The 13736-nt window shown below is 45.1% G+C and overlaps 1 protein-coding gene across 1 annotated transcript in view; it reads right to left on the bottom strand.

Annotated features, from left to right (window-relative positions):
* Positions 1-613: 613 nt before the first annotated feature.
* Positions 614-13736, bottom strand: part of tox3 (TOX high mobility group box family member 3) — a 118035-nt gene continuing 104912 nt past the window's right edge. Inside the window, 5 exon segments of the mRNA XM_076999857.1 lie at positions 614-1515; positions 1517-1588; positions 2497-2577; positions 3923-4147; positions 6222-6485. Of these exon segments, the coding sequence (XP_076855972.1) occupies positions 718-1515; positions 1517-1588; positions 2497-2577; positions 3923-4147; positions 6222-6485 (1440 nt within the window). The 3' untranslated portion in view covers positions 614-717.

Consider the following 13736-nt stretch of genomic DNA (forward strand, 5'->3'; position numbering starts at 1 on the left):
ACAGCGAGTGGAGAGGCTGATTAGCTGTCATGGTTCATCTTGAGGAACACAGGGGGGAGAAGAGCAGAAAGGAAAGCTGACATTCTGACACGCTGGCCGGAGGGGCAGAAATCTGTTCCTCCGCCCAGTTCTGCAGCAGGGCACTAGTGAGTCCCTCTGCAGTTCATTTCAATTGTTCCTTTTTGAATCCGCCATCCTCTGAATCATGAAAAGCTGTCAAATATCTTTTCTTTTGGATCCTTAGAAACAGAGACAGAAGCTGGGGAATTAAGTAAATGACAGTAACCTCGTAAATAAAGCTTTACTGTTAAATAAAACAACCAAAAATTTTTTGATAACAGCTGATTCAACTGTTCTTCTACCATCAGTGTGACCTGAAACAGTTTTTGATTAAGATAAACAAAAAGGGTTAAGCACACAAACAAAACCACAACCAGGCACTCTGCCTCTTGTCCCAGTTGTGTCTATTTTATAGACACAAACCTAGGCAAGACTCTTCACCTCCTCCATTCTTTGTTACACTTGTCTTCGTATCCATCTAGAACAAAGGACAGTTCTTTGTAAAACATTCTTATTTCTTACACACTTCTTAAGTGCAGCTTTTGGGGGGGGGGGGGGGGGGGGGGGGGGGGGGTAGAGGGAAAAAAAGCAACTTCCACATAGAAGCTTTTTTTCTTGTTTTGTTTTTAAATGAAACAGAGACGACAGGATCCAGCCTTAGTAGATGCTGACTTGCGAGAGGACTTGGGCGTGCGCCTGGATCTGGGCGGGGTGAGGTTGGGTTGCGGGTTGTTGTGGAGGGGGCGGCGGGCTGCCGAGCGATGCCGAATGAGGGGTCCCGGGCGAGTGCTGCACGGGGGAACACTGGGGCTGCTGCTGCTGCATGTGCAGGTGCTGCATCTGCTGCATGTGCTGCGCCGTCTGCATGTGCTGCTGCGCCGTCTGCATGTGTTGTTGCGTCTGCTGCATGTGTTGTTGCGTCTGCTGCATGTGCTGCGTCTGCTGCATGTGTTGTTGCGTCTGCTGCATGTGCTGCGTCTGCTGCATGTGCTGCTGCGCCGTCTGCATGTGCTGCGTCTGCATGTGCTGCGTCTGCATGTGGTGCTGCTGCAGCTGCTGTTGCAGGTGCTGTTGGAAATGCTGCTGCTGCATCTGTTGCTGGATCTGCTGGTGGTGCAGCTGGTGCTGCTGCAGCTGGTGGTGCTGCAGGTGCTGTTGCTGCTGCATGGCGGAGGCATGCGCCGGCTGCATGGGCGGGCTCATCTGCGCGGGAGCGCCCGGCCCCGCCCCCGGCCCCGCCCCCGGGCCCAGGAGCTGTGACGCCACGCCGGGTGGCATGTTCTGGTGGGCGACGGCGACCGAGGTGACCACGTGGCTGCCGCCCAGGCGGAGGCCCTGCAGAGGTTTGGGAGCGATGGCCCGGGGCAGGGCCTGCTGGAGGGCCTGGGAGGCGGCTGACATGGAGGGGTGCTGGGAGAGGGCGGAGGAGAGGGGCGACGGCAGCACCAGGGCGGGGGGCCAGGCTGGTGGACGCCAGGGTCTGCTGCACCGAGCGCATGGTCTGGGCTTCAGCCGACTCCGCCGCAGCCTGAGAAAGTGAAAGAGAGAGAAAAGGGAGGGAGGGAGGCCAAGAGAGGGAGAAAGAGAGAGGGAGAGAGAGAAAATTAGTGTTTCATTTCTACTGCACCTTTCACCTCTCATAATAAGGTCCAATGTGTGACTAATCAGAGTCATGATAAAATATTTACATGTAAAGAAACATGCATTGCACAAAATAAACAAGATTTTGTCTTTGGGGAGAAAATATATACCATAATCGCCATCAGTGCCTTGATTACTTTGCCACTGAAGATTAATTTAAATGCAGCCTTCCTTGCCATACTGTCTTATACACCAATTTAAATTATCAAGTTTTATGAAGTTCCAGGAAAAACCAAACAATGCAGCAACGCACCATAGAGACACTACCACGTCTAAAACAATCAAATATGCAAATGTAAGCAAATAACTCGCAGTATCAGATTTGCAAATCCTACAGGCAGACAGATCCTTGGAATTAATGAGGCATGTTCGTTAGCTAGTTTTACGACTGCTATCATTGCACCTGTTTGTGTGTGTGTGTGTGTGTGTGTGTGTGTGTGTGTGTGTAAGGGGATGGGTGTGTGTGTGTGAGGGGATGTGTGTGTGTGTGTATGAGGGGATGGGATGTGTGTGTGTGTGAGGGGATGGGGTGTGTGTGTGTGAAGGGATGGGTGTGTGTGTGTGGGGGGGGGTGGGTGTGTGTGTGTGTGTGTGGGGGGGGGGTGTGTGTGTGTGAGGGGATGGGGTGTGTGTGTGTGTGTGTGCATGTGTGTGTGGGTGAGGTGGGTGTGTGTGTGTGTGTGTGGGGGGGTGGGGTGTGTGTGTGTGTGTTGTGTGTGTGTGTGTGTGTGTGTGTGTGTGTGTGTGTGTGTGTGTGTGTGTGAGGGGATGGAGGGTGTAGGTAGCAGGGCTCACCTTTGACACCAGGCTGGCCCGGTAGGCGGCGAGCGCTTTCAGGTACTCCTTCTTGGCCGCCTCAGTCTTGCTTTTGTAAACCTGCAGTGATGGAAGCAAGAGAGGTGTTAGGAGTGGAGAGAACAGGGTGGAGGGGTGGAGGTGAGGGGGTGGAGATGGGGGAGGAGGTGAAGGATGGTGGGGTGGAGGTGAGGGGGTGGAGATGGGGGAGGAGGTGAAGGATGGTGGGGTGGAGGTGAGGGAGTGGAGATGGGGGAGGAGGTGAAGAATGGTGGGGTGGAGGTGAGGAGGTGGAGATGGGGGAGGAGGTAAAGGATGGTGGGGTGGAGGTGAGGGGGTGGAGATGGGGGAGGAAGTGAAGGATGGTGGGGTGGAGGTGAGGGGGGTGGAGATGGGGGAGGAGGTGAAGGATGTTGGGGTGGAGGTGAGGGGGTGGAGATGGGGTAGGAGGTGAAGGATGTTGGGGTGGAGGTGAGGGGGTGGAGATGGGGGAGGAGGTGAAGGATGGTGGGGTGGAGGTGAGGGGGTGGAGATGGGGGAGGAAGTGAAGGATGGTGGGGTGGAGGTGAGGGGGTGGAGATGGGGGAGGAGGTGAAGGATGGTGGGGTGGAGGTGAGGGGGTGGAGATGGGGGAGGAGGTGAAGGATGGTGGGGTGGAGGTAAGGGGGTGGAGATGGGGTAGGAGGTGAAGGATGTTGGGGTGGAGGTGAGGGGGTGGAGATGGGGGAGGAAGTGAAGGATGGTGGGGTGGAGGTGAGGGGGTGGAGATGGGGGAGGAGGTGAAGGATGGTGGGGTGGAGGTAAGGGGGTGGAGATGGGGTAGGAGGTGAAGGATGTTGGGGTGGAGGTGAGGGGGTGGAGATGGGGGAGGAGGTGAAGGATGGGGTGGAGGTGAGGGGTGGAGATGGGGATGGAGAAGGGTGGAGGTGAAGGATGGCGGGGTGGAGGTGAGAGGTGGAGATGGGAGAGTGGTGAAGGTGAGGTGTGGAAAGGGGGAGAGCGGTAGAAGTGAGGGGTGGAGGTGAGGTATGAAGGTGAGTGGTAGAGATGAGGGATGGAGGAGTGCAGGTGAGGGGTGGAGAAAATGGAATGAAAGCTTCACTTTCAGGCCTAGCTCTCTTCTTCACATGCAAGGGCTTCAGATGGCCCAACCACAGCAATACAGTGTCCTCCATTCATACCAAATATATCATTATTATTATTCAATTCTTAAATGAAATGCTATGCTTTGCAGAATGGCAAAAAATATACATAATTCTACTACATGTTCATACAAGGAGAGTTGCTTTTAGACTTTGACATGGCCCTGTTTTGGGCTGTCAACTCCAGCTCTCTTCTTCTGTGCTGCACAAGGACAAATGGGCATCCTCTTTCTGAGGAGACATTCTGAGTCATCCGAGTCGCTGTGCCTAGGGCAGTTAGTTACCTGTTTCTGTTCTTCTCCTAGGCCATCCCACATGGACGCCACTATCTTGGAGACCTCGCCGAACGTGGCGTTGGGATTCTGGCCTTTGATCGCCGCCTGTGTGTCACGAAAGAACAGAGCGTAGGCCGACACTGGCTTCTGGGGCTCGTTGGGGTCCTTCTTCTTCTTCTTCTTGGGGGTCTTGGGTTTCTTGCCCGTGTCTGGGGCCGGGCGCTTCTCACCAACCTGTGAAAGGAAAGAGAAGGTGGCTTATTGAAGGGTGCTTTATAGTGTTGCACCGATACTGGCACTTACACAAAGTATCGGTATCGGCAATAGAGAGCGCCGATATCGTGAAGCTTATTGATGCCCATGCGCACTACTAAATGGAGCTTGACTGAAGCCAACGGCATGCCTGCGGTGTGGGAGTATTTCTCGGTTGAGACGGGCAGCAGCAAAAATAATGCCCGCTGCAAAATTTGTAACGCCAGCATTTCGAGGGGTGGCATGACCAGCAAAGACTTCAATACGTCAAATTTAATTAAGCATTTAAAGCGAAACCACATCAAACAACACAGCGACTTCTTCCAAGCAAGCACAAAGAAGCAAGCTAGCACTGGTCAGCAGTAATCCTTAAAGCCTGGTTTATATGTGACGCGTCGCAAGCGGCACGAGGGTCCACGTGGCGAAAATGACGTAATCGCGGTGGCTCTGCCCGTGCGCGCTGTTGATTCGCGAGGTCGTGCACCTCTCGAATTTTGTAACTTCACACGCGCCGTGCCTCAGCACAATGAACAAAGTCATGTTTGCAGGGTTCATACAACTTAAAGGTGGAATTCAAGCACTTGTACGTCACTTTCAAGGTCCATTTCAATATTTCCCAGCACCTTAAACTTAATTAAGTTAAATATTTATACATTCGAAATGATTCGAAATAATTCACTTTTTTAGCGCATTATTTAATGGTTGTTTATTTTCAAAACACCCAATCTTAACGTCTTTACGTTCTCTCATGTTTCGTCCTGGAATTACAAGAGGCTCGTATTTGTTAACGTAATACAAGATAACTGTTCAGTCAGACAGCTATTTGTTGTGAAATGAAGTAATTACAATTTCAAGCATTTTCAAGTACATTAGCCTAAATTCCAGCACTTTTCAAACCTGAAACACAAAGCAACATTAAAATTCCTCAGGTGAATGTTCCTTCCCTTGTTTTTGGGGGGTTGTTTCTTTATACTACCACATATCGTTTCGGAGACCACTGCAAAGAATGTGACGCAGCAAGTATAAACGCGCCGTTCATGGAGGTTCGCACGAGGTGTGCGGAGTCGCGCACTACGGTCACTCATGTGCGTTTGATACCTGACAGTGTCAAAGGAAACGCAATAACTGAGAAACTGGTTGAATTTGTCATGTTGCATGACCAGCCCTTATCAGTCATTGATAATATAGGTTTTCGACGACTAATTGAACATTTAAAGCCAAGGTACAACTTGCCTAATCAGCGCTACCTTACTATTTACAAAATAGTTGTAATAAATTATGTAGGCCAGCTATCCTATTGTTTTGAATATATAAACCTACCTTAGTTAAGCAGAAAGAAAATGTTGCTACAAAACCATACTTGCTGTCTTTGTATGGTTATTATCAGCTGATAAAGCTTATTTGTTGTAGGTATTTCACAAGTTCAGACTCCATGCAAAAGACTTCATCAAGAAAAACCTTAAATTGATGCTAAAGTAAAGCTAAGCCATGTTTATGCTCAAAAGCTCCACTTATGTTTAAACTGAACTTGCTGCACCTTTTGTTTGTACATTGGCTTTTTTTTCAAAATTTGTGGCTTTGTTACATGCAAATAACCAAGCAGCTCAAACATTTTTTACATAGAAATACATTACAAAAATACATTTTGTTTGCATACTTTTACATTAGCACTTTTTTAGTTTAAGCAACTTGTTTAAATGTGAATTGAACGTAAACAATTAAAAAGCTGTGAAGCTTAGCGAGATTATGCTTTCCTTCTTGCACATGTTTCTGCATTGTGGCAATTTTTAATTTTTCATAGCTCTGAAACTTTTTAATGTACAGTTACTTAACTATTAAATTTAAGTCATTTAAGTCAGAGTTGGTATCGGTATCGGTACTCGGTATCGGCAGATACCTGAAAAGCTGGTATCGGTATCGGTAAGGAAAAAGTGGTATTGGTGCATCCCTAGTGCTTTAGTTAATGCTCTAGAAGCATTAACTAGACCAAGCAATCTTTCATCAGATCTCAACACGACCAAAGACATAAAGAATCCAAGAGTCAAAGGTCACTCACCTTTGTTCCATCATCCTGATCATCTTCATTTATGGAGCTAGACGGAGAGGGCGTGGCCGACTTGCTGGCAGGGGGGGATGGGGAGGTGTGGGCAATATTGGGTCCAGTCATGTTGAGGCCTAGCTGAGCGTTTAGCTGCGATTGGTTAATGGTAGTCAGCTGGTTGCGTGACATCATAACATTTGGGTTGTTCATGTTGATGATTGAACGCATGACCACAGCAGGGTTAGGAGGGTACTGGCGCAGCTGTGATTGTCCAATGCTCTGTAACACATGTCAAAAGGGAAATAATCATCAGTTGCTTATATAATGATCTCTGATTGATGTTTCTAGCAATCACTCATGATTATTTATTATTTGAAAGCATATTTTAGTATATTTATATAGCTGTAAAACAACCAATAAGGATGCACTTAAGGTATACACTTAGGTATACATTAAAAACTGGTAAACCATGAAAATGAACTATAACATATGACAGGGCTTTGACTCAAATCATCACTGACCACAGATTTGATTAAAATGTTGATTCACATGTTGATGCTCCCAATTTGAAATCATGTTTAATTAGAAAATGTCAATATTTTTTACCCAGGCATTAGAGTACAACAAATAAATCAGATGTTTCCACTACGGTTGCTATGGCAAATGTAAAAGAAGAACAGGCCAAAGAACACACAAGTTTAAAATATCTGAAATGATTCGATGCTGAAATCATTTTGGGTTTGACTTTAAGATTCACATTAATTACCCTTTGAATGACAGGTTCGTAAATTAAGTGCTTTATTTCAAATACAAAAACTGCTTATAGTGCAATACTATGATTCATTCATAAAGAGATGCCATTAAGGTAATACTACAGTGTATATAAATAACCATAAATTGCTTCATAAATAGGCACAGCTGAACAAATCTTTATTGATACAAACCGAACACATGCATTTTATCATTGAGAAGCTGCACTATAATCTCCACATGCCAAAGAGAACCAGAAGGAATGTAACAAGTCTTCTGGGAATCCATCAGGATCACAAAGCCACAAAAATCACATTAAACAGAATAACTTCCAGTAAGTCACTCTGCATTTCAGCAACAGCCCAATAACAAACCCCATACATTTTAGTGCAGTCAAACATCCTGAAGGTTATAGCTCGCACTGAGCTGGTGATGTCGGCACAAAATGACACTGCAGCGCGTGTTTGGCGATGAAAATCTATCGGTGGCTGGCAGGTTTCATATATCACACTTTGACTGCCAAAGAGAGGGGGAAATATTTCTGTATAATCAAGTCTATAAATCACCCAGCTCAGATGAGATCTATCTGTATATAATACCATAACACAACTAATATATATATATATATATATATATATATATATATATATATATATATATATATATATATATATATATATATATATATATATATAGTATACTATAGTACTATACTATAGTAGTACACACACACACACACACACACACACATACACACACACACATAATAATGGTGTGTATATGATAGCAGCCATTGCTAGAGACATAAAGTATTTTGCATTGATTGAACTGGAGGGAAAACAGCAGCTGCCAGTCTCATGCTGCAACATGATTAAAGGGCCAAAGATGTTGGCTGAACCCCAAACAAAACAGCCTCTGCAGCAGACAGCCTGCCCTGCTATTTCTCCACCTCTCTTACTCTGTGTGTGTGTGTGTATGAAGTTAAAGAATAAAAGGTGTACGGTATATGTATATAATATTTATATATATACTATGCTATGCAGATATACCAGCTCCATCTCTGGTTCCATCTCTCTCATCTGGGATGTCACCTCCTGCAGAACAGTGCTCAGACACCTTTACACACATATAAACTGAATTATTTTATCTTTTATTCCTTGTGCTCACCTCACGTAGAATATTTCTATCAATACAAGGTGAATGCAAGCTATAGAGTCAAATATAAATGTTTTCAAACACCAGTACAATTTATTATTAAAGCATTAGAATATTTGTTTAAATGTAATATTTACTCAATCATAAAGAGGGTGTGTGTGCGCATGTGTACTTGCTTTTGCAAGAGAGAGAGTGAGTGAGAGAGAGAGAGAGAGAGAGAGAGAGAGAGATCTAGAGATGCATGTCTTGTTCATTAGCTCTGACCATCTGTGTGATAACTCCAACACTGTCCCAATGGTGACTCTCACCTCACAGCGACCAAACTAACACCAACACTAAGTAAACTGAATTTCTCTTCAAGCTACACAGTAGGCCTGCACCGTACGGGAATGATTTTACCAATGCAACAGGAATCAGAAGTTCACTAAGATGCAGCCTTGTGAACAGTGGGGTCCTGATCATATTATGTAGCATGGGTAATTTACACGCCACATTAATATTTCGAGACGTGTCATCTTCAAAATGTCAGAAATAACTCCAATAACAGAAGCAGAGGTCAATGCAGAAATGCAAATTGCTAATCTATACTGATATGACATTTGAATTTGAACATACAAGTGAATGAATACACAGACTGGTGAGACAAGATGGTAGACAAAAGAATTGTACTAATGGCACAGGTAGGGTGGTACAAGACTTCTTGTGTTAAGAGTGGTCTGACTGGTGGGGAGTCAATAACCAATCTGTTTATTCCCATCCTCTCTGCACTGGTTCCATTTGCATTTTGATTGGAACATTGTCAGTAGCCACAGCTTGTATCTGCAGAGATGCTTTTGATAGTCTTCATAAATCTGTAAATAACTTCTTATCTAGAGAGCAAACAGGCCAGATGGGTCCTATGGTCCCTCTGGTGTTTGTTTGTGTGTGTGTGTGTGTGTGTGTGTGTACACGTATGATTGTTCATGTGTATTGTGTGTGTGCATGTGTGTGTGTATGTAATCTGATAGTCCATCTACTAACTTCTGCTGTGGAAACATTCCAGATGAAAATCTCTGTTCAGTGTTCGGTGTTAAATGAACTGTGTTTATGCTAGGTTTTTGCTAGGTTTTTATGCTAGGTTTCAGTAGGTTCAGCTACTGAAAGGTGGAATATGCCAGAGTTCCACATGTCGTGCCCCACCCCCATCTCCACCCCACAAGAGCTGAAATGCCCCAGACACTTTGGTTTATGTACTTTCTCCTCCTGAGTAACTCATAACAAGTAGATAATTAGCTAGTGAGTGGAATCAGGTTTGATAATGTAGGAAAAACACTGAATCCTAGCATGGCCATCCAGGGTTGTAGATGGTGATCTGATGTACTGGAGCAGGGTTGTGGATGGTGATCTGATGTACTACAGCAGGGTTGTAGATGGTGATCTGATGTACTAGAGCAGGGTTGTGGATGGTGATCTGATGTACTACAGCAGGGTTGTAGATGGTGATCTGATGTACTGGAGCAGGGTTGTAGATGGTGATCTGATGTACTGGAGCAGGATTATGGATGGTGATCTGATGTACTGGAGCAGGGTTGTGGATGGTGATCTGATGTACTAGAGTATGGGTGTAGATGGTGATCTGATGTACTAGAGCAGGGTTGTGGATGGTGATCTGATGTACTAGAGCAGGGTTGTGGATGGTGATCTGATGTACTAGAGTATGGGTGTAGATGGTGATCTGATGTACTAGAGCAGGGTTGTAGATGGTGATCTGATGTACTAGAGCAGGGTTGTGGATGGTGATCTGATGTACTAGAGTATGGGTGTAGATGGTGATCTGATGTACTAGAGCAGGGTTGTGGATGGTGATCTGATGTACTAGAGTATGGGTGTAGATGGTGATCTGATGTACTAGAGCAGGGTTGTAGATGGTGATCTGATGTACTAGAGCAGGGTTGTGGATGGTGATCTGATGTACTAGAGCAGGGTTGTGGATGGTGATCTGATGTACTAGAGCAGGGTTGTAGATTGTGATCTGATGTACTAGAGTATGGGTGTAGATGGTGATCTTATGTACTGGAGCAGGGTAGACCTAAATGGCAAGCATCTCCATGCTCAAAGTTGGACACGCATTCAATAGATCAATGTGAGGTCACTTCAAATTCATTTTAAACCGGATTCAAGAAATTCAGCTTTATAAAAGAGTGAAATACAAAAATCTTATATTTTGCCATTCTAAAAGCTAATTTTAAACAATTGGCTAAGGCCAATACAATCTATTATTCAATTATGGTAATATAATCCAATCATCATTATACCATTATGCTATGGTAATGTCAGTGTCATTTATGTCATATCACAGCACTGCCCTGCAACTATGCAGCTATGGTAGACACAGACGGCTCCTAAAACAAAAGTCCTAAAGGAACAGACACCCACACGGTACTTAACAGCATTCATGTCAAACACCCTGTCACCTTTGATCGATGACTATTTGTCTCTACTTCAAACCAGATCCAAACCTCTGTCATCAAAGCCCTAACCACCACCACAACTACAACATGCGTCTGTCCTCGACACCTGTGATCATGGACGCAATGGCTGCATCTGAAAACGTCAACGGTCCCTTCCCCCTCTGCAAAGCAAAGGGAGGGAAGTCTTAAAGAGCCATCCCATGGACAGAGACAGAAAGGGCTGCTCTTAAAAGATACTGGCTGTGGAATTAGATAGGAGGGGGGTGGTGGTGGATTTATTAAAAGCAGCTTGGTATGAGCTGTTTCACGCTGAAAAGAATGTTAACAAGTTCAATTTCCATTCAATCAGACTCACAGCGCTCTTGGAAACGTTCCATTGGCAGAGGAGGGGGTGAAATCATCTATATGGTAATTATAAGGATGATTCTGGCAGTAACTTTGGCCAGCGTGAAAAGGTCAGCTCTATTAAAGATAGTTTATCAGTTCTCTGCACATATTCACTCCTGCACTGCTATTTAAAACCAACACAACCACGCTTTATTTTTCCAGCCATTTATGCTAACCTGCAGTATTCTCTCCTTAAACAACATAGGGAAGAAAGGAAATCTTGAACAGAGGAAAAGATAAATTGCTTTGCTCACTTGTCCTATACCGAATTCTCTTTCTTTCTCTCTTTTACTCTTTCTCTCCCGAGTCTCTCACTTTGTGCACATGGCACCCCCTTTCACAATGATTTCTGTCCACCAAACCTGCTCCTGCCCTAACACTCCAAATTTGCTCCCCCAAACGCCTGCAAATCTGCTCTCCCTCCAGCCCTTCCCCTACTCACAAAACCTGCTCCCCCCAAGCCCTTTAAATCTACCCCTCTCCAAACCCTCCAACCCCCCCATACCCCCCCCCCCCCATTTTCCAATCCTGCTCCCCACTCCAAACCCTATACCAAAACCCAGCACCTGACCCCCTCCCATTTCTGCACTGCGAGTATTTAAAACTTGTTCAACATGATTTCATTTCATTTCATTTCAAGCACTGGGTGAGAAAACTAAATTACAGAATCAATCACGTAGAAGGTCAGGCCGAGACTTCATTACAGGTATTGCATGCCTGCATCAATATCTTTCATTTATGACCGACCTGATATGTCACAGTGGCGGCTAGATAGAAAAGTGGGGGGCGGAGATGTGAAGGTGAAGGTGGGAGAAAAAAAAACCCACTTTAAGAAATTGATGTACAACCGATGTCAGAACTACTCAGGTTGGAAGGGAGATAAGAGAGAGAGAGAGAGAGAGAGAGAGAGAGAGAGAGAGAGAGAGAGAGAGAGAGAGAGAGAGAGAGAGAAATGAACAGAGGGGAGAGGAGGAAAAATAGGTACACAGAAAGAAAGAGAGAAAAGGACGGAAAGATACCGAGAAAGAGAAAGACAAAGAGGAGATTTGAGGAGGGCTTGAAAGATGAATACTGTACATAGTTGCTTTCTGCAAGACTGGCCATATTTTCCATTTTATTCCCAGTCCCAGCAGACAAGGTCCTGTCACATTGTGAAGAATCACATTTTAAAGGCATAGGACACTGAAACGAGGCATTTCATCTGACAAAGACCTGACAGATAAAAAAAAAACAAAAAAAAAATTCTAAACACCCTGGAGGTTTGCATGTGTATGACATACAAATAGGCTATTATATCACCACCCCCCTCCCACTAATTCTTTAGAACAATGAAATATTCCTGTTGCTAAGCAATAAACCATTAATGTAAATGCTACATTCACGTACAGGAATGATAAATAGTATTTAGGTTTTTAATTTGAAATAAACAAGAAGCTAACATTGAATTTGATGCAAGCAGGCATATTTACAGTAGTCATCCACTTATTGAATCAGACTGTTCTGCTCCTCTCTTGCAGAGAGTGTAAAAAGACGGAGAAGCATACTTTTATAAACAAATGTCCAACATGAACCATGCTACACTGCACTACAAGCCAGACACACATGGCTACAGCATAATCACTATCAAATGCTTAAAAAAAAGTATGAAACCAACTTGCTAAAAGAGTTATGGACTGCGATGGCCTACACTACTAACTCCACCTCACTCCACCTAACTCCACCTACTTCGAGTGAATCCTGCTTCCGTGAAGCAGCTTCTGGACATTCTCGTCCACTCCACTCTAAACCAGCTACATCTGAAACATCCAAGCACCACACCACTGCCAGACAAAGCGAGACAAAAGCAAGACTCGAATGAGACACGATGAGCCGGTGAGCTTGTGAAGGGAGGCCGATTAAATCGATGAAGGTTAGGGGTGGTGCCTTAGAGGGCGGCAGGGCATGGTGCGAGGTAACCAGGGAGCATCCGAGACCCGTCACCTACCCAGAACAAACAAAGCTAGCACGGGACCACGGGGCTGTTCCTCCGGAAGAGGCTTAGAAGTACATGTAGCATGGACAAAATTATGCTTATGAGTCCATGACAGGATCTGAAATCCAGTGTGAAAGCTTGCCATGCTGAGAGAAGAGGGTGGTATGGTGGTATGCAGGACTGGTGACTTTTGCAGCCGGCCTTTGATCTGGATGTCTTATGAGATTAATCAGAGAATAATATGCAGTATAGGTGCTAAAGGGCATAGACTTTGAGTATGAACAACTTGGTCCAGCTAATCCATTTGGTTCAGTAGAGCATTAAGTCATGTTCAAAATCTACGTGTGTTCAAATGCATTGTCATAGCACCCCAGTTTGAAGTGCTAGTTTTGAACTGGTAGGGCTCAAATTCTATTATAAAGCAGCTGTTTAATCTTTAAGTGGCAAAATGGCTGATGGAACTGGGGCAGAGTGACACAGGGAGAGGCAGGGAGAATGAGGAAGCAGAAAACAGAGCACCCACACTCACTGTAATACAGTCCCACCTACAGTCTCCCACACTCACTGTAATGCAGTGCCACCTACAGTCTCCCACACTCACTGTAATACAGTCCCACCTACAGTCTCCTACACTCACTGGAATACAGTCCCACCTACAGTCTCCCACACTCACTGTAATACAGTCCCACCTATAGTCTCCCACACTCACTGTAATGCAGTGCCACCTACAGTCTCCCACACTCACTGTAATACAGTCCCACCTACAGTCTCCCACACTCACTGGAATACAGTCCCACCTACAGTCTCCCACACTCA

This window comes from Brachyhypopomus gauderio, chromosome 1 (genome assembly GCF_052324685.1).
Source record: "Brachyhypopomus gauderio isolate BG-103 chromosome 1, BGAUD_0.2, whole genome shotgun sequence".
NCBI classification, from domain to species: Eukaryota; Metazoa; Chordata; class Actinopteri; order Gymnotiformes; family Hypopomidae; genus Brachyhypopomus; species Brachyhypopomus gauderio.